We start from the raw sequence: 22,238 nt of genomic DNA, 5'->3' as shown, positions 1-22,238 counted from the left end.
GAATAGACTCATCTTGGTATACTAACAATTAAATATAACACAATATACATCTTGGTATACTAACAATTAAATATAACACAATATACATTTGTGGAGAACTTCAAAGATAGGAAGATAATTGACTCCTTGGTGTCCCATCCCCTTAATATACTTCTCATCTTTAATAATAAATCTATAAAAACGATGAATAAAATCCAAAGAAAAATGGGAGAACCCCTGTCAGCGAAAAACTAAAATAAGTACTTTAAAGCCATCAATTGACAGAAATGTGTACGATAATGACATTACTAGCGAACGTGGAAAAAGCATTGCGTCATTCATTCTTTACACCTTAATGACCTATTCACATTGTTTCTAATTAAAACGACCCAATGATACTGAATTAAATTTTACTGAGTAATCAGAAATGTTCGAACCGCAATGATATTCTTCCTGATTACGTTACCGAGCTAAATGTATAAATATTGAAGATTTAGAATTAATCAACACTTAACGTCTAGGTCTGCTCAGGTACCGACACAACGATTTCAAGGTGAGACTCCAATCCAACTTTACACTATGAATTTCTCAAGAAAAGTGCGATGAAACCTAAAAAGTGTATTTCTTCTTAATTCAATTCTTAATATCTTAGACTTCTTGCTGTAAAATGAATAACAATTTTGCAAGTAATAATGCTAAATATAAAAATCGGAGATTATATTACACGTAGTTGGTAAAAAATTGTATGAAATGAAAATGAACTTATACACTAAGATCTAAAATTCGAAACGTAGGAACATTCTTTTTTCTTTAAACGGTAATATTTTACTCTTCATAAAATAGTAGCCTGGTATGATACAGATTGCCAAAATTTAAATTTCCTATCTTTTATCCCAATTTCAAAATCTCCAGGCCTGTTTCTATTAATTTAAAAATTATCAGATTTTTCTTCCTTTCAATGTTGGTTAGTAAGAAATGTGTAATCGAATCATCTCTCCTCATTATTATTCCAATCAAGCTTAAGGTAACCAATCCATCATAATGAGATCAAATTTATGATCAATGGAGATGCATATATCACTACATGATCAGTATCGATTTCAATACTTTTAAAACATCAAGATGATTCGTCGCGAAATACTAACCATCCCTAAAAGTATGGCGTAATTATTTAAACATTAATGTCTACGGAAAGCATTCTTTATATACATCTTTCAGGCAGAAATTTCAAAGAAATAAATAATTTTAACAATTTGAGTAAACAACAGAAATAAATATACAGGAGTAAAAAAAATCTTCCCAGTGTCTGTCCTTAAAGCAAACACGCTCTGGATTATAATAAATTTCTATAATTTTGAAATCAATTCTATCAGGACCCCCCCCCCCCTGAAATTTGTTGATATTATTTTCATTCTGTACAGAGTGCCTTAGATATAAACTGTGAAATCTTACTTTTTTTAAGCAAATGAAGTTGATTTTCGTCTGTTTTCTAGATGATCCGTGCTGTTGCCGTTCTCTGTCTTATTGCCGTTGCATTTGCAATCCCTGTTCCAAGGGATAATTATCCTAAACCAGGATGTGGACAGTACGGATGTTCTCACAACATCCACTTTAATGGACAAGGTGTTGCTGGGGGTATACACAGTGGTGTCAACGACAATGGATTTGAAGCCAGGTTTTTTCCATTAGATGGAGGAAACTCAGCCGCCGCTTCAGCAGCTGCAAGTGGTTTCAACGCTGCTGCCTCTGCCGCAGCCGCCTCAAACCGAGGATTTAATGCCGGACTCATCGGTGGTAACTCAGCTGCTGCCTCAGCAGCTGCAAGTGGTTTCAACGCTGCCGCCGCTGCCGCCGCCGCCTCAAACCAAGCAATTGGTGGACATCATGGCGTAATTGGTCTCAATAATGGATTTAATGCCGGACTCATCGGTGGAAACTCAGCTGCTGCCTCAGCAGCTGCAAGTGGTTTCAACGCTGCTGCCGCCGCCGCTGCCGCAGCCGCCTCAAACCAAGCAGTTGTTGGACAACATGGCGTAATGGGCCTCAATAATGGATTTAATGCCGGACTCATCGGTGGTAACTCAGCTGCTGCCTCAGCAGCTGCAAGTGGTTTTAACGCTGCTGCCGCCGCCGCCGCTGCCGCCGCCGCCTCAAACCAAGCAGTTGGTGGACAACATGGCGTAATGGGCCTCAATAATGGATTAAATGCCGGACTCATTGGTGGAAATTCAGTCGCCACCTATCCCCAAATTGTTGGATCTTTCAATGGACCAGCTGCTTACCAAGTGCCAGCCGTCCAATATCCATCCGGACCAGTATATAATGGTGTCGGTGGTTCATCTGCTGCTGCTTCCGCATCTAGTGCCAATATGGGACCTGGGATCGGATTGGGAGGCTTTAATCCCATCTTAATCGGACAAAACCCCGGAGCTGCTGCTGCCTCCGCCGCTGCCTCTGCCAGCCAACGTGGTGCCGCCTCCGCTGCTGCTGCTGCCTCTAACGCCAACTTGAGATCAGGAATCGGAATGGGAGGTCTCATTGGATCCCAACTCACAGGTCACTTTAATGGCCCTGTAATTCAGCCTTTTCAAGGTGTACCATACCCTGTCGGTCCCCTTATCGGACAAAACCCCGGAGCTGCAGCTGCTGCTGCTGGTGTTGCTACTTCAAACGGTGCCGCTTCCGCGTCCGCTGCTGCATCTGGATCCCAAGGATTTATTGACGGTGGCATTTTGCATGGGAGATCACCAAGGATTATCAACTCCAACATTGTACCTGGCAGAAAGGTGAGACTTAATAAATGATAGCTTGTTATCTTTTCAACTGCGTTTGAAGTACATTACGTTGATGATATTCACTTTGATATCAATAACATTGTTCTTTTGCTTTTCAGGTTTACTAAAGTAGGAGAAATCTTTCAACGGACTGTGATAGACATACACAAGCAACTTTGGTGATTGAGACTGTGTTTGTTGAATTTATTATTATTGTTTGAATAAATTATTGTACAGTATAACTGATGTTCAGTACATGTATAGTATCCTAAATGTCTGCATGTCATTTCAAATTTATCTTAAGGTTAGTTCCGAGACTGTAAACCATTTCTCATCAGAACCATGACATATGGATGGTTTATTAACTAAGACATTCATGCAATGTGATATCTCATCAAATATTATATTGAAAGAATTCATGAGAATTCATGGGAATAATACGCTGACTGATATTTAGTAGAAACACGTTTCATAGAAGCATTGTAAGAACCTCGGCAGGTAACATTGGTTCCGCGGGTCCTCATTTCATTACCAATATGGGGCTGAAGTGTGGATTCATGTATCACATAGTGAATTCATCTGTGCGTTGTATTCTGAACTTGTTGAATTTGACATGTATGGGATTTTGTTTAGTTTCTCATCCAGGAAACCATAATGTAAATCAAGATTGGAAAATATCAATTAGCCGTTACCTCTGTTTTCATTGAACTTTAACACATCAAGAAAAATAATTCTAAACAAAACAAATTTATGTGTAATTAGAGCACTTTAATTAAACATACCTATATAGGCATAGTAATACTTTCCTACTTTATTTCATAAGTGTATCAGGATACTTATGACTTTCATTTATTTGTTTGAAATACTATCAGAAACAAAATACTGCCACGAGAATCGACCTTGTTTTACATTTGCTGATCCTAAACATACTTATAATAATGACAAAATAAAAAAATGATATTGTTAATAACAGCTTGTCAATTCATATTTATGCAATATTTTAGTGTATTTTGGACCATTCGTGTATCCTGGCTTAGATTTCTGGAAAAGATCTCAAACTCAAGTTTGAGTTTTCTTTTGTTTTGACTTCAGTTTATTTCGAGAGATACAAAATTAAGAATAGGGCAAACACGGACCCTGGATCAAGTGCACCTCCCATGTGGACCCGTCACACCCGCCGTGGATTATGGATTATACTTGACCTTAAATTCAACTTATTATACATTGAATTATTAAGCCACTAATAATAATCTAGTGAATTATATTATACACAGTAAACTGATGTTAATATATTTATTTTAGTTAGTGTCGATGTGTACCTTACACTTGATACAAATGTGGTGCAAATGATCAGTAATTTTTATTCCTATCTTTTTTGATAAAATAATTTAAAATTCTTATTTCTTCTTAAAAGATGAATAACTTACACATCTTAATTAATCTGTATCAATTAAATTCTTTAAGTGATCGATGTAATCGAATATGCTCTTCTTCGTATACTCACAATTAACACAATTCACATTTATGGGGAAAATCAAATATAGAAAGATAATTGCAAATTATAAATTCCTTGGTGTCCTATCTCCTTAACATACTTCTCATCTACAAAAACGATGATTAAAGAACAAAGAAAAACAAGGGGATTCCTGTTAACGAAAAACTAAAATAAGTCCTTCAAAGCTATCAACTGACAGAAATGTGTACGATAACGACGTTACTCGTGAACGTGTAACAAGTGCGCGTCATTCATTCTCTAAACAATAATGACCTATTCACATTGTTTCTAATTAAAACGACCCAATGATACTGAATTAAATTTTACTGAGTAATCAGAAATGTTCGAACCGCAATGATATTCTTCCTGATTACGTTACCGAGCTAAATGTATAAATATTGAAGATTTAGAAGTAATCAACACTTATCGTCTAAGTCTCCTCAGGTACCGACTCAACGATTTCAAGGTGAGATTCCAATCAAAATTTACAATATGAATTTCCGAAGAAAAATGCGATGAAATGAAAAGAAATATTTTCTTCTTAATATATTCTTCTTAATTTAATTTAATATCTTCGACTCATTGTATCGTTTTCTTGTAAATAAATAACAATTTTGCAAGTAATAATGTTAAATATAAAAATCAGAGAATACATCTATAATACAGGTAGTTTATTAAAAAAAATCACATGAAATGAACCTATATGACCAGCGATATAAAGCTATGAAGAGATGAATATGACATGAAAGGTGAAGATAACGAACAGTGATCAACCTCATAACTCCTATAATTTGGGTATAAGCAATACAAAATAGAGAGTTCACCCCTGGATATACAGAAGTGGGATCAGGTGCCTAGGAGGAGTAAGCATCATGCATTTGGTCAGACTTAGAAAATATCTATCATATTTAGGGGTTTTCGTTAACAAAGATTCCCTCCTGAGTTGAAGACAATATGTCATAAATTCCAATTTACAATTTGAAGATCCAAAATTCGAAACGTAAGAATATTTTTTCCGTTAACAGTAATCTGGTATGATACAGACTGCCAAAGTTCCAATTTCCTATCTTTTATTCTAATTTCAAAATATCCAGGCCTATTTCTATTAATTTAGAAAATATAAGATTTTCCTTCCTTTCTATGTTGGTTGGTAAGAAATGTGCAATCGGATTATCTCTCCTCATTATTATTCCAATCAAACTTAAGGTAGCCAATCCATCATAATGAGATCAAATTTATGATCAATGGAGATACATATATCAACAAATCGAAATGATTCATCTCAAATTTTTTTTAAAATACTAACCATTCTTAAAAGTATTGCGTAATTAATCAAACATTAATATTTATTAAAAACTGTCCGTAACAGCCAACACAAAATGGTTTATAATCAAGTAATTTTGATATCGTTTAATCAATTCTATCACGAAAAAACTTTAAACATTTCTTGAAATTATTCTCATTGTGGAAAGGGTGGTTTAAATATAAACTGAAACGCTTATATCTGACTTAATCAAATCATGAAGCAAATGAAGTTTATTTTCGTCTGTTTTGTAGATGATCCGTGCTGTTGCCGTTCTCTGTCTTATTGCCGGTGCATTTGCAATCCCTGTTCCAAGGGATAATTATCCTCAAGCAGGATGTGGACAGTACGGATGTTCTAACAAAATCCACTTTAATGGGCAAGGTGTTGCTGGGGGTATACACAGTGGTGTCAACGACAATGGATTTGAAGCCAGGTTTTTTCCATTAGATGGAGGAAACGCAGCTGCCAGTGGTTTAAACGCTGCTGCCTCTGCCGCAGCCGCCTCAAACCGAGGATTTAATGGACATCAAGGTGTAATTGGCTTCAACAATGGATTTGATGCCGGACTCATCGGTGGAAACGCAGCTGCTGCTTCAGCAGCTGCAAGTGGTTTCAACGCTGCTGCCTCTGCCGCAGCCGCCTCAAACAGAGGATTTAATGGATATCAAGGTGTAATTGGCCTCAACAATGGATTTAATGCTAGAGCCATGGATGGAAACTCACAGATTATTGGACCTCTCAATGGACTACCTGCTTACCCAGCGCCAGCCGTCCATTATCCATCTGGGCCAGTATCTAATGTTGTCGGTGGTTCATCTGCTGCTGCCTCCGCATCTAGCGCCAAGATGGGACCTAGAATCGGAATGGGAGGTTTTACTGCACCTCAATTTACAAATCGCATCGACAATTTCATGTTTAATCCAATCTTAACCGGACAAAACCCCGGAGCTGCTGCTGCCTCCGGCACTGCCTCTGCCAGCCAACACGGTGCCGCCTTCGCTGCTGCTTCTGCCTCTAACGCCAACTTGAGATCAGGAATCGGAATGGGAGGCCTCATTGGATCCCAACTCACAGGTCACCTTAATGGTCCTGTAATGCAGCCTTTCCAAGGAGTACCATACCCTGTTGGTCCTCTTATCGGACAAAACCCTGGATCTGCAGCTGCCTCCGCTAGTGTTGCTACTTCAAACGGTGCTGCATCCGCTTCCGCTGCTGCATCTGGATCCCAAGGATTTATTGACGGTGGCATTTTGCAAGGGAGATCACCAAGGATTATCAACTCCAACATTGTCCCTGGCAGAAAGGTAAAACTTAATAAATAATGTTTTATTTTGATTTTCAACTACGTTTGAAATAAATTACATTTGTGGTACTCATTTTGGATATCAATGTAATTCTTCAATTTCATTTTCAGGTGTACTAATGTACAAGCAGTATTAAAGCGGACTGTGATAGACACACACAAACAGCATTGGTGATTGAGACTGTTCTTGTTAAATTTATTATTGTTATTTGAATAAATTATTTTACAGTGTAAATGACGTTCAATATATTATCCTAAGTGTCTGCATATCCTTTTAAATCTCATGATTTATCAGATAAGATATATTGATGGAATATTATATTCCACCAGTTCTTTTATTTCACAAGATTATAAGGTGACTGATATATAAGAGAAATAGAAGCTTTGTAAAAATGTACACATATCCATTGAAAACATTATCCTTTTATCGAATTATTACGTTTATATCTCATAAAAAAAACTACCGTCATAAATAGCAATATATATTTTATTGAAAATGGATATTAACCACTTCATCACAAACTGGATGCTTTCAGCTTCTCCATTGTCAATTTCCATATCTATGTAGCAATATTCCATTATTACCCCATAATTATGTGTATATCTCTCAACTGATTCGATATGCAAAAGATTGTTCTTCGTATGATCAATTTTAAATCAATCCAGGCTGCTCACAAACAAATTGATGTTACAGAGGTTTCAACAGTCACATTTAAAGTCAGCATTTCGCAAATTGTATGTTCGTTATAATGATCTAGTTTGCCAATACAACCTATCATTGGGTCAAATACTGTCTGACGTGTTCTATATCGATTGTTAGGTCGTTCTTGCAACACTGATTTTGACTATTACTTCGTTTACCTGATCAAGACAGAGCGCTAACCGGTTGCCAGGGGATGCTTACTCCTAGGCACCTGATCCCACCTCGTGTATATCCAGGGGTCGGTGTTTGCCCAACTTTTTATTTTGTATTACTTATAGGAGTAATGAGATAGGTCACTGTTTGTTATCTTCATCTTTCATAAGATAGTAGTGGCGGAGGTCATGTGAAGATAACAAATCTCATAACTCCTATAAGGCATACAAATTAGAGAGTTGGGCAATCACGAAACCGTGGATATACCAGAGGTTAGATCATGAGCTTAGAAGTAAGTATCCCCTGTCAAACAGCCTCGCCCATCATCAGCCTTATATTTTCATGAGGTAAACGGAGTTATCCGTAGTCAGGACCAGTGTGCCAAGAACGGCCTAACATATGGTAAGAAACACGTCAAAAAGTAATTGATCCAATGACAGGTTGTATTGGCATACTAGATCGTTATATTGACCATACAATTTGCGAAATGCTGACTTTAAATGTCAGTGTTGATATCCTTATAACATCAATTTGTTTGTCAGTAGCCTGCTTCCATTTAAAACCTGATCATACGAAGAACAAATTCTTGCGTATCGAATCAATTGAGAAATATAAATTGCTGCATAAATATGGAAAGTTGACGATAGAGAAGCTTTCATTATGGTTGAAAACTTCATAAAATAGCTTCGATTTCTTGCATTTTTTTCCGTGGAAAAGATGTTTGGTAAAGAAAGGGATTTGGAAATTTTGGCATGCTACCTTTCAACTCAATGATTTTTATCCATCGTTTCATTGCATGTATTATACCAATGAAATCTATAAAATTGGCTTTAACCTTTGGATAACTATCAGAATAAGCACTATATGTATAAGAAGAACCAACTTCATGAATGAGGTCATCAATAAATAAATCTTACAACGATGCATATTTTTATCAACATTAGTTTCCTTTCCAAATGAATACTAGGATTGCAAAATATCAGCATATCTACTATAGCTACTGAGAGAATGTATTCTTTACAAATTTGTTCAATCCACATCTGATGAACTCACAACTGGTTTGAATAGACTTTATGATACTTTTAATTTACTCTAGCTGCAGAACTGTAGCCCTCTGGAAAAAAAAGTGACGGACAGAGAGCTACAGATCCACCCCCTATAAAAACCTTGGATTTACGGCGCACAAAAAACTGGGAACGGTTGAGGCCTGATATCGTTGTATTCTTGTGTTGCTGTCAGATAAATTTAATATAAAAAAATTCTTAACATATTTTCCTACTATACTTGTGTCCAAACATACCTTCAAATATTCATTAAAGCCCCATACGAACCGAAAACTCACAGCTTCAAATGATTTCGTTTGTTGACGTAGCCATGTTACTCTACCCCACAACCCAAACGTTTTGCAAGGTTTAATTTTGGTAAAAGATTATGAAGATATTTATACATGTATGAAGATATTAGTTGTCTCATCCGAAAATGTTTCAGAGCTATCATTAAGGCCTAGCAGTTATATTGATCATTTTCATTTCACCATGCACATTATCATTTCCAATGGCATCTTATTCCATCAGAGGATGGCGACCATTCCATACGAAGGGGAAAATGATCAAGTTTGGTACAGACATTTTCACATGGATTAGGTACAGCTATTAGTATAAAAGAGTTAAAGATAACGAACAGTAATATATTTTATAAAGAATACAAAATTGAGAATAGGACAAACACGGATCCCTGGACACACCAGAGGTGGGATCAGATGCTTAGGAGGGATAAACATTCCTTGTTGCCTGGGTACACCCTCTGTGAATCAAATATTATCTTGTACTGCCCTTGGTCTTGATCAGGTAAAACGTAGTCAAAATCACTGCGTATAGAACGACTTAACAATCAAAGGCTAAATGATATTTTGAAAAGGGGGTTATACGAAAACTTAGTAGGCTCATTTGACATTCGAAATACAAGATTCGAAATTCAATCTTTAAATCACAAATCAAAATACAGGTCACAATATATGAATTATAACAGACAGCATAATATATTAATCAAATTTATTAAGTGTAAAAATTGCTTTCAATACTATAAGGTTAGGGGTTTGAAGTTACGTAAACTTGGAATATCTTAGAAACCAGATTGAAAACACCACTCTTTTCTCTCATCTACAAAAATAGTATTCGCCTTCTGTATGCATGTACATTGTGTACATTAGACGATAGAGATGCATCGCCATGCTGAAATAAAACGATGCATATCAATATTGTAAAATATGCATTGTTATGAAATAAATAAGTAATGTTTGAATAGAAAGAAATATTATTTGTTATCTTCCCTTTTCATTATAAAAATCCTATTTGTTAAATTTCACGATTTAACAGTACATTTATTTTATGGAAAATCAGTCGTGCTAATTGTAACACGTGTATATTTCAATCATCATATATAAAATACATGCCGACTTATCATTTTCACCACATCATATTTCTATAATGCTTTCAAAGGGATTTCACTTGAAAGTTCATTATCGTTGTGAGACTGTATTTCTAGGAATTGTGCTTCTTTATTTCTTGTACAATTTTTGTATAAATGAAAAGTATCGCAATATATTTACATGATAAAATGATAACATTTAAAAGTACGGGAGAAAAAGAATAATAAGTTTGGGGAACATAATAGGTGCTATTTCCTAATGTTTGAATAAAATGATTTTGAAGAAGGCCAGCTCATGGCTGTATCCTCAAACAGATAACAAGACGGTAAGATGCCATGACGCACACTTTCACTTGTCGTGGTCACCTACAGGTTAGGAATATGACCAGCTACAAAGTGTAATTTCAAATCAACACAAAGGCTGTCATTCTTCGTTCTTGTTTAAGGATGTTTAAAAACAATTACATAATTTTACATCTTCATTCAATCTTTCCTCTGACAATAGCTTTGTGGTAAACATGTCTTAAATTCTTTCAAATGTGATTGAATTTGTCTTGTTTTTAAAACCTCAGAGAGATGACTACCTCCACCGTGTTTTATTCGTCTCTGTCTTCTAACAGAGCCTTGGTACAGTAGAAGTCTTCCATAGATATTAGAACTATTCTGTTGAACGATAGTATGATTGGACACATTATGGATATTACACTATAATAATATTAAATTATAAATCATTCTCCGAAATAGGGAGCTGGTAAATTACCTGTATAGCATCAACATTAAACAACTGTGCTGATCAATATTCTAAATAATAAATGCAGTAGTAATAGTTACACTATTAAATTTTGCAATCAAAAGTATCTTAAATCAATAAAAGTTAAATGATTGAGTATAACATTTTTATCATATCTTTCATGTTCATATGCATGTATAAACTTAAACTACTGTTATCATTATTTCACAATAATTTGGGGTGTTTCATTCATGATTGTCAAAGAATTTATATGAATAAGATAAATACGTTACATCGGAATTGCTAATATGATTGATATTGGCTGAGGTGAGCGGAGAATGAATAGTGCACGAAAGTGTGATTGTTAAACAGTATTTCCCCGATCAAAGTTAAATCCAATTGTAAAAATTTGACTTTAACTTGGGATGTGACGATTATCAGTCAGAAACAAATTTTATCTTTCACACTAATACATGTTCGTTGGTTTTTTAAGATGTATATATTTTATATGTTTTTACTAAATACAATATAGAAGTACACTTCATATGTACGGAATTACCAGCAAGTATCAAGACAATTTAATGCAAGGTGAAGATGACGAACAATGATCAATGTCATAACTCTTCTAAGCAATACAAAATAGAGAGTTGGGCAAATACGGACCCCTAAACACCAGAGGTGGGATCAGGTGCCTATGAAGAGTAAGCATCTCCTGTCGATCGGTCACACCCGCCGTGAACCCTATATCTTGATCAGGTAAATAGAGGTATCCTTAGTCAAAATCAGTGTGCAAAGAACGGTTTGACAAATAAACACAACTCTACCTGAGAAATTAATGAAAACAAAACAAATACGAACACTGTGTATATGTATTTAGATAACGATGCATAAAACTATACTGTTACCTTTGATTTCAGTATTGTGCTGTTAATGTCAACATATCATTAATATCTAATGCATATCTTTATGGAAAAACTTAATGAAATTCCTATGCAGCAGCAATTAACATGAAGATCGGAAATGCTTCCTTTTCAACGCCCACATTCATAGAATCTTCAAAAGGTTTCAAGAAAAGTTGATTAACGCTTCTTTGTTTACATAAACCTATCAATTCAGCTCTTCGAATGAAAATGGGGTATCATTATTCGACAGTTTCTCTCTTTCTCTTGCGCACACACACACACACACACACACACACACACACACACACACACACACACACACACATATATATATATATATATAAAGCACTAGAATGACCAACGACATGAACAACTGGAATTGTCAAATTTTCGGGACAACCTGTCCCTTCGTCAGGACGGGAAAGGATTACATTATGGAGAAAACACAAATACATGTATAATTAACAATAAGCACTAAAGCTACACTACAAAACTAGCTAAACACTTTTCCAGCGGATTACATGTTTCCGACAGTTTTGGATACTGAATGTTGTTGGTTCTTCAGTGCTTTATATATATATATATATATATATATATATATGTATATATATATATATATATATATATATATATATAAAATATACTATTACATACTATTAGATACGACACTTTGGATTGCCATCTTTGAGCTTTTATAAAATATTTCAAATGCAGTGTGTATTTTGTACTGCTGGAACTCCTTGTATCTTGTACTGCTCTTAGATCTAGGTCAAGTAACTGTATCCAGTGATCGTGTAGCGAAGAAAGGCCCGAGGAGAATTCCATCGTCAACAAAAACCAGTTTTTTAGACTTCCCTATATGTGCGTTGTTCACACGCTGCTAGGAAATATGGATCCGTAGGTCGTGAGTTTAACCCCAGGCAGGAACGGAAGTAGGTATCCAAAACATTGTAAGTGTTCTACCAAGTACCTATCTTTGATCCTCACGAAAATACATGCATTAACAGCTGTGAAGGAGAAACTTCAAACGTACTCTGCGACTACATCTGCCAGAAGTGGTGTAAATCAAATGTGGATTTTAAAAAATTCTAAAGAACTTTTAATCAAATTGAAATCACAAAACTTTTCTCAAATCAACATCAAAACGTATGACTTTCCAACACTTTACACGACCATTCCTCACCATAAATTAAAGACTAGACTTTTTGACATCATAGAAATTTGCTTCTTCAACAAAAACGGAAAACGCAAATATTCCTGTCTAGTGATCAGTCATCAAAAACATTACTTGGTTAACCACCACTCTGATTCCACGCACAAGTACTCTGAAGTTTTTAATAAATATGCTGGAGTTCCTCATTGACAAATCTTTGTAGTATTTTGAGATCAGGTCTTCCAACGGTCTGTTGGAATTCCCATGGGCACGATTTGCGCTCCTTTGTTAGCTGACCTGATTTTATATTCCTATGAGGCAGAATTTATTCAAAAACTTCTACGTGAATTTTTTTTATTGCTGTGGCCTTCAATTCGACATATAAATATATTGACGCCGATTTATCTGTTAACAACATTTTTCATTCACATGTCGATTCGATATATCCCAGTAAACTCGAAATAAAAGACACCCAGAGTCGTCCACTTCTGCTTCAGATATTTTATTGAAAGCAGATATTAACGGCTAACTAACAACTCAACTTTATGACAAACGGGGTGATTTCAGCTTCTCCATCGTCAACTTCCCATATTTATGTAGCAATATTCCATTATCACCTGCATATGGTGTTTATAAATCTCAACTGATTCGATACGCAAGAGCTTGTTCTCCGTATTGTCAGGTTTCATATCGAAGCAGCCTAGTGACAGTCAAATCGATGGTCCAGGGGTTTCAACAGTCTCGTTTAAAGTCAGCATTTTGCAAATTATATGATCGTTATAACGATATAGTTTCTCAATCAACATATGATTGGGTCAAATGCAGTCTAACATGTTTCATACCAATTGTTAGGCAGTTCATGGTACACTCGTCATCCCATTTTTCATTAAGTCGAGTTGTTGGTTTCCCGTTGATATTCATTTCGAATAAAATATTGAAGTACGAAGCAGATGTGGAGGGCTCTGAAGTGTACTTTATTTTGAGTTCACAGGGGTATATCGAATCGACATATATATGAAAATGATTATTGTTAAGAAATAAAGCGTCGTCGATATATCTAGTTGTCGAGTTAAAGGCAACAGTAAGACATTTTTTCTTCTCATGTAGAAGCTTTTGAATAAACTCTGCTTCATAAAATATAAAAACAGGTCAGCTAACAATGGAGCACAATTCGTGTCCAATTCGTGTACACGTATAATGTATGTACAATGTATGTAAAAGAGAGAAACACCGACACTAGTCAAAGAGCTTTCGTATTTCAAACCTCTTTAGATAATTGTCAGCGACGAAACAGCAAAAGTAACAAGATTAAAACCAAGAAATATCTTTTAAAGCAACGTTATCCATGTTCCCATCCTTTTTGAGAGGAATCAAACTTCTCCGGACCGCCTTTAAGATCGCGGAGGTGCAGGAATTCAGACAATTCCCCCCCCCCCCCCGTCCCTAAGATACTTTATACTGAATTTATATAAGAATTAGAATGCTAGTTAAAACTATTCTTAGGAAGAAATTAACCAATGAAAGACGACGCACTATGATGGACGTAGACCAAAAATAATATACTAAGTGAATTAGTGACCTGATAAAATTTTGCATTTAAATACTCCTCAATTTTACCGATATTTATTTTCGCTTTGTAAACAAACATCTGGGCGCTGTGTTTACTTCATGTATATGTATCTGGTTCTCCGTCTTTTATTCATAAATCACGCTATACGCGATAAGGAACAACAGTGATAAATTTTAACTGCTATTCTGTGAAAGTGAAGCTTAATGAATTCAAACAACGGATCGGTGTTGATCTTTCCTTTCGTAAAACGAGTGTAACGAGGTCTGAAATTTGCTATTCTGTGAATATTAATGTCGAACAATACACGTCTGTTTCCTCAGATGGATAAAGTGTCGATTAAGATGCCATGACGAAACAGTTGAAGTTGTCATGTTCTAAAGGTTACGATTATGGTCAGGTTTGAAGTGTAATTTGAAATAACACAACGACAGTCACCATACCATAGTTCTTACTTCCGTGATAAAGCGTGTTAAACATTGACATTAGTATTTTTACTCGAACAAATTACATGTATTTTGTTGTATACATCATTAAAACATCACTTCGAAAGTGAATTTGCTTTCGATTTGCTTCTGAAAAATGCAGGAGATATTTTTATTTGATTTTATCATTAATTGCCATCCATTGAAAATATTTTCAACTCTCTTCTAAGTGTTTGTATTCAAGTAAATTAAGACCTTCACTGATCATTCTGATGTATTATGTATCAATTTAACAATAAAACTCTCAGTTGTATAATTCTTCAAAATGTTGTCAATTCGTCATATTTTGAATCAAATGGACAAGAAGCGTATAACAGTTTGAAATGGCAATCCTCACCATTTAAATTTGTTGACACTTATATATTGCTTACAGGTGTATTTCTCAATTAATATTAATATCACTTACGGTCGATGACCTACAAATAAAATCCAAAATTATATATCAATACTTTGCTTTGATAAAACCCACATTGACTGATTTAATTTGCTATTTTGATGACTATCATTAATATATCTATTAATTACTGAAATTGTACTGATGTATGAAATATAGCCTTATATATAGTAAAATAGATGATAACTTTACTCATATTTTGAAATCGATTTTATAATAACCATATTTTCCCAGATTTTATTTACTCATTTATTTTTTATTTATTAATTTTTTTGTCATTGAATTTATTGTGAATTCAATGGATAACAAGAGAATGTTTTCTGTTTCAAATTTTAGATAGGTTGCACTTATTAACTTAATGAACAAGTGAAGAAAACGAAATTGATCAATGTCATAAATCCTATAAAGGATTCAAAATTAAGAGAGGAGGGCAAAGACGGACCCTGGACATACCAGAGGTGGGATCAGGAGCACCTCCCATGTAGACCCGTCACACCCGCCGTGGATTATACTTGACGTTAAATTCAACTTATTATACATTGAATTATTAAGCCACTAATAATAATCTAGTGAATTATATTATACACAGTAAACTGATGTTAATATATTTATTTTAGTTAGTGTCGATGTGTACCTTACACTTGATACGAATGTGGTGCAAATGATCGGTGATTTTTATTCCTATCTTTTTTGATAAATTAATTTAAAATTCTTATTTTTTCTTAAAAGTTGAATAATTCACAATTCTTAATCTATATCAATTAAATCTTTTAAGTTATTGATATAATGGAATAGACTCATCTTGGTATACTAACAATTAAATATAACACAATATACATCTTGGTATACTAACAATTAAATATAACACAATATACATTTGTGGAGAACTTCAAAGATAGAAAGATAATTGACTCCTTGGTGTCCCATCCCCTTAATATACTTCTCATCTTTAATAATAAATCTATAAAAACGATGAATACAATCCAAAGAAAAATGGGAGAAACCGTGTCAACGAAAAACTAAAATAAGTACTTTAAAGCCATCATTTGACAGAAATGTGTACGATAACGACGTTACTAGCGAACGTGGAAAAAGCATTGCGTCATTCATTCTTTACACCTTAATGACCTATTCACATTGTTTCTAATTAAAACGACCCAATGATACTGAATTAAATTTTACTGAGTAATCAGAAATGTTCGAACCGCAATGATATTCTTCCTGATTACGTTACCGAGCTAAATGTATAAATATTGAAGATTTAGAATTAATCAACACTTAACGTCTAGGTCTGCTCAGGTACCGACACAACGATTTCAAGGTGAGACTCCAATCCAACTTTACACTATGAATTTCTCAAGAAAAGTGCGATGAAACCTAAAAAGTGTATTTCTTCTTAATTCAATTCTTAATATCTTAGACTTCTTGCTGTAAAATGAATAACAATTTTGCAAGTAATAATGCTAAATATAAAAATCGGAGATTATATTACACGCAGTTGGTAAAAAATTGTATGAAATGAAAATGAACTTATACACTAAGATCTAAAATTCGAAACGTAGGAACATTCTTTTTTTTAAACGGTAATATTTTACTCTTCATATAATAGTAGCCTGGTATGATACAGATTGCCAAAATTTAAATTTCCTATCTTTTATCCCAATTTCAAAATCTCCAGGCCTGTTTCTATTAATTTAAAAATTATCAGATCTTTCTTCCTTTCAATGTTGGTTAGTAAGAAATGTGTAATCGAATCATCTCTCCTCATTATTATTCCAATCAAGCTTAAGGTAACCAATCTATCATAATGAGATCAAATTTATGATCAATGGAGATGCATATATCACTACATGACCAGTATCGATTTCAATATTTTTAAAAAATCAAGATGATTCGTCGCGAAATACTAACCATCCCTAAAAGTATGGCGTAATTATTTAAACATTAATGTCTACGGAAAGCATCCTTTATATACATCTTTCAGGCAGAAATTTCACAGAAATCAATAATTTTAACAATTTGAGTAAACAACAGATATAAATATACAGGAGTAAAAAAAATCTTCCCAGTGTCTGTCCGTAAAGCAAATACGGTCTGGATTATAGTAAATTTCTTTAATTTTGAAATCAATTCTAACAGGACCCCCCCTCAAATTTGTTGATATTATTTTCATTCTGTACAGAGTGCCTTAGATATAAACTGTGAAATCTTACTTTTTTTAAGCAAATAAAGTTGATTTTCGTCTGTTTTGTAGATGATCCGTGCTGTTGCCGTTCTCTGTCTTATTGCCGTTGCATTTGCAATCCCTGTTCCAAGGGATAATTATCCTAAACCAGGATGTGGACAGTACGGATGTTCTCACAACATCCACTTTAATGGACAAGGTGTTGCTGGGGGTATACACAGTGGTGTCAACGACAATGGATTTGAAGCCAGGTTTTTTCCATTAGATGGAGAAAACGCAGCCGCCGCTTCAGCAGCTGCAAGTGGTTTCAACGCTGCTGCCTCTGCCGCAGCCGCCTCAAACCGAGGATTTAATGCCGGACTCATCGGTGGTAACTCAGCTGCTGCCTCAGCAGCTGCAAGTGGTTTCAACGCTGCCGCCGCCGCTGCCGCCGCCGCCTCAAACCAAGCAATTGGAGGACAACATGGCGTAATTGGCCTCAATAATGGATTTAATGCTGGACTCATCGGTGGAAACTCAGCTGCTGCCTCAGCAGCTGCAAGTGGTTTCAACGCTGCTGCCGCCGCCGCCTCAAACCAAGCAGTAGGTGGACAACATGGCGTAATTGGCCTCAATAATGGATTTAATGCTGGACTCATCGGTGGAAACTCAGCTGCTGCCTCAGCAGCTGCAAGTGGTTTCAACGCTGCTGCCGCCGCCGCTGCCGCCGCCGCCTCAAACCAAGCAGTTGGTGGACAACATGGCGTAATTGGTCTCAATAATGGATTAAATGCCGGACTCATTGGTGGAAATTCAGTCGCCACCTATCCCCAAATTGTTGGATCTTTCAATGGACCAGCTGCTTACCAAGCGCCAGCCGTCCAATATCCATCCGGACCAGTATATAATGGTGTCGGTGGTTCATCTGCCGCTGCTTCCGCATCTAGCGCCAATATGGGACCTGGGATCGGATTGGGAGGCTTTAATCCCATCTTAATCGGACAAAACCCCGGAGCTGCTGCTGCCTCCGCCGCTGCCTCTGCCAGCCAACGTGGTGCCGCCTCCGCTGCTGCTGCTGCTGCCTCTAGCGCCAACTTGAGATCAGGAATCGGAATGGGAGGTCTCATTGGATCCCAACTCACAGGTCACTTTAATGGCCCTGTAATTCAGCCTTTTCAAGGTGTACCATACCCTGTTGGTCCCCTTATCGGACAAAACTCTGGAGCTGCAGCTGCAGCTGCTGGTGTTGCTACTTCAAACGGTGCCGCTTCCGCGTCCGCTGCTGCATCTGGATCCCAAGGATTTATTGACGGTAACATTTTGCATGGGAGATCACCAAGGATTATCAACTCCAACATTGTACCTGGCAGAAAGGTGAGACTTAATAAATGATAGCTTGTTATCTTTTCAACTGCGTTTGAAGTACATCACGTTGATGATATTCACTTTGATATCAATAACATTGTTCTTTTGCTTTTCAGGTTTACTAAAGTAGGAGAAATCTTTCAACGGACTGTGATAGACATACACAAGCAACTTTGGTGATTGAGACTGTGTTTGTTGAATTTATTATTATTGTTTGAATAAATTATTGTACAGTATAACTGATGTTCAGTACATGTATAGTATCCTAAATGTCTGCATGTCATTTCAAATTTATCTTAAGGTTAGTCCCGAGACTGTAAACCATTTCTCATCAGAACCATGACATATGGATAATTTATTATCTAAGACATTGATGCATTGTGATATCTCATCAAGTATTATATTGAAAGAATTCATGAGAGTTCATGGGAATAATACGCTGACTGATATTTAGTAGAAACACGTTTCATAGAAGCATTGTAAGAACCTCGGCAGGTAGCTTTGGTTCTGCGGGTCCTCATTTCATTACCAATATGGGGCTGAAGTGTGGATTCATGTATCACATAGTGAATTCATCTGTGCTCTGTATTCTGACCTTGTTGAATTTGACATGTATGGGATTTTGTTTAGTTTCTCATCCAGGAAACCATAATGTAAATCAAGATTGAGAAATATCAACTAGCCGTTACCTCTGTTTTCATTGAATTTTAATACATCAAGAAAAATAATTCTAAACAAAACAAATTTATGTGTAATTAGAGCACTTTATTTAAACATACCTATATAGGCATAGTAATACTTTCCTACTTTATTTCATAAGTGTATCAGGATACTTATGACTTTCATTTATTTGTTTGAAATACTATCAGAAACAAAATACTGCCACGAGAATCGACCTTGTTTTACATTTGCTGATCCTAAACATACTTATAATAATGACAAAATAAAAAAATGATATTGTTAATAACAGCTTGTCAATTCATATTTATGCAATATTTTAGAGTATTTTGGACCATTCGCGTATTCTGGCTTAGATTTCTGGAAAAGATCTCAAACTCAAGTTTGAGTTTTCTTTTGTTTTGACTTCAGTTTATTTCGAGAGATCCAGGTCTGGTGTTTCGATAGACTTTTGAACTATGTTCATTTTCTTTATTACTTACGCAGTTTAGTATATCCATGGAAGTGTTTTTCGTTTATTTAGATATAAATCACCATACAATAAGATTTTGCTTTTAAAGACATCTCAATTTTATGGAGTGCCAAATTAACATAAACTGAAATAATTGAAGATATCTTTAATTATTTGAAGATATCATCATTTCAATTATTACTCTCTTTAATTGAATTAATGCGCGCATTTAATCAATTATTGTTCTCATCAAATGAATTAATGCGCACTTCAATTCAATTATTGCTCTCATCAATTGAATTAATTCGCGGATCAATTGAATTTAAGGAGAGCAATAATTGATTTAATGCGCATTAATTCAATCATTGTTCTCTTCAATTCAGTTGATGCGCGCATCAATTTCGTAGAAATATTGCTAGCAATATTTAATTTAGAGCTCGATATAAATTATTTGATGAACTCTTTAATTCAATTGAAGATATCTTTAATCATTTACAATGCTTTTGTATAAAGAATTAATGCACGCAGCAATTCTTTTACGCCAGTTTCAAGATTAGAGCTCTCCTGTGTAGGAGGTGCATTTAGTGGAACTTTGAATGCTTAGGTGGAACAAAGTGGTACTACAGCCAGTGAGAAAGGTGATAAAATATATGAAAACCGACTTCTTTTTTAAATACTTGATGTAGAAAATATTGAATACTATCAAAAGAAATGTTTTACTAAAGTGGAAACATAAATACAATGCCATATTTCCAAGCAATGTCCTGGATATGATAGGTAGGTGCAACAAAATAACGTGATATAATAAGAATTCTAAGTATTTAATTACTTCTTGAATACTTGTCATTTACTTAGTTTGTGTATCAGTCGAAATTGGGTGATGAAACTGTGTATGATAAACTTACTGAGCAGATTCACTTATGCAGTCCCACTCCCGCGTGTAAACAAATTGTTTTGCACCTTACTAAGTACGAGAGTTCTCCAAAGGGAAATAACTCGGACTTATCTCGAAATCGGCGTATTAAAGAGATCATTAATTCAATTGTAGATATCTTTAATTATATAGTTTCTCTCTCTCTCTAAAAGAATTATTGCCCTCTTGAAATGAATTAAAGATATCATTAAAATGGTATGGTCGTTATAACGATCTAGTTTGCCAATAGAACCTATCATTGGGACAAATGCTGTCTGACGTGTTTTATACCGATTGCTAGTCCATTCTTGACACACTGGTTTGGACTACGGACACCTCCGTTTATTTAATCAAGATATAGTGCTCACGGCGGGTATATCCAGGGGTCCGTGTTTGCCCAACTCTCTATTTTGCATTACTTATAGGAGTTATGAGATTGATGACTGTTCGTTCGTAATCTTCACCATTCATATATATATATATATAAATCCTTATTTTGAAGATGTGTGATTTAAGGGTTTGCATATCAATCTAATGGATTTCTTTGAGGTCTCCTTCTGATCGAAGTAGAGATGAAGCAGGAGAATGCTTCTTGAAGCTGGTTGGGTAAATCCTGTGAATACTCCAGTAATATCTATGTACGGAGGTTTTAACACTTGCAGCATACATTACGGCGTTTTGGTATATTTTAGCAATCTCGAAAGGGTTTATCATTCGAATGATAGTTTCTTGATTTAACTATATTCATTTACTTTATAGATCGGCCAATATTTATCGGGAATTTGGGACGGGTGTATAATTCAATAAGACACATATTGATTTAGCATACATATTGATAGGACTATTTTTTTCAACACTGATGGGACGGTAATATTTTATTGCAAATGTATCTATATAAAAATATATATAAAAAAGTATTTCAAAATTTCAATTCAAATCTTAGAACTTACAAAATGTATCTATCTTACAAACAATATCGTTACACACCTTAATTTTTGGAATTTTTATTAGGTGCACATGGTTTGTTGACTTGAACATTTAACAATTCAGAGTGATTGCGAAAATCTATCAAGGTATTCACTAGTTTAAAAGAAAAAATATCCAATATCCTAATTAATAATCAATAATTACATTTTTGTGTCTCTGTTCTTCGTCACATTTGATAAATTCTGTATTTCATCATCAGTGAAATCAGTGAGCCTAGTCATTACTTAAACAAAGAAGCAGATCGAGAATCACGTGACTTGAGTAACCAATAGAAATGGAGCAGAACATTGCCCGGTCAACAGTTCGTAA

The 22,238-nt window shown here is 35.2% G+C and overlaps 3 protein-coding genes across 3 annotated transcripts; all 3 read left to right on the top strand.

Annotated features, from left to right (window-relative positions):
* Positions 1 to 493: 493 nt before the first annotated feature.
* LOC125651861 (uncharacterized transmembrane protein DDB_G0289901-like) lies at positions 494 to 2,992 on the top strand. Its single transcript, XM_048880671.2, has 3 exons — positions 494 to 532; positions 1,473 to 2,765; positions 2,873 to 2,992. The coding sequence occupies exons 2-3, from the start codon at positions 1,473 to 1,475 to the stop codon at positions 2,879 to 2,881; spliced, it is 1,302 nt and encodes a 433-aa protein (XP_048736628.2). The 5' UTR covers positions 494 to 532; the 3' UTR covers positions 2,882 to 2,992.
* Positions 2,993 to 5,804: 2,812 nt separating this feature from the next.
* LOC130054601 (uncharacterized transmembrane protein DDB_G0289901-like) lies at positions 5,805 to 7,088 on the top strand. The gene is made up of 2 exons (XM_056164935.1): positions 5,805 to 6,858; positions 6,969 to 7,088. The coding sequence occupies exons 1-2, from the start codon at positions 5,806 to 5,808 to the stop codon at positions 6,975 to 6,977; spliced, it is 1,062 nt and encodes a 353-aa protein (XP_056020910.1). The 5' UTR covers position 5,805; the 3' UTR covers positions 6,978 to 7,088.
* A 9,565-nt stretch (positions 7,089 to 16,653) lies between these two features.
* LOC130054600 (spidroin-1-like) lies at positions 16,654 to 19,136 on the top strand. Its single transcript, XM_056164934.1, has 3 exons — positions 16,654 to 16,692; positions 17,626 to 18,909; positions 19,017 to 19,136. The coding sequence occupies exons 2-3, from the start codon at positions 17,626 to 17,628 to the stop codon at positions 19,023 to 19,025; spliced, it is 1,293 nt and encodes a 430-aa protein (XP_056020909.1). The 5' UTR covers positions 16,654 to 16,692; the 3' UTR covers positions 19,026 to 19,136.
* Positions 19,137 to 22,238: the final 3,102 nt, after the last annotated feature.

This window comes from Ostrea edulis, chromosome 5 (assembly GCF_947568905.1).
Source record: "Ostrea edulis chromosome 5, xbOstEdul1.1, whole genome shotgun sequence".
NCBI classification, from domain to species: Eukaryota; Metazoa; Mollusca; class Bivalvia; order Ostreida; family Ostreidae; genus Ostrea; species Ostrea edulis.
This window is presented reverse-complemented; position numbering and strand designations above follow the sequence as displayed.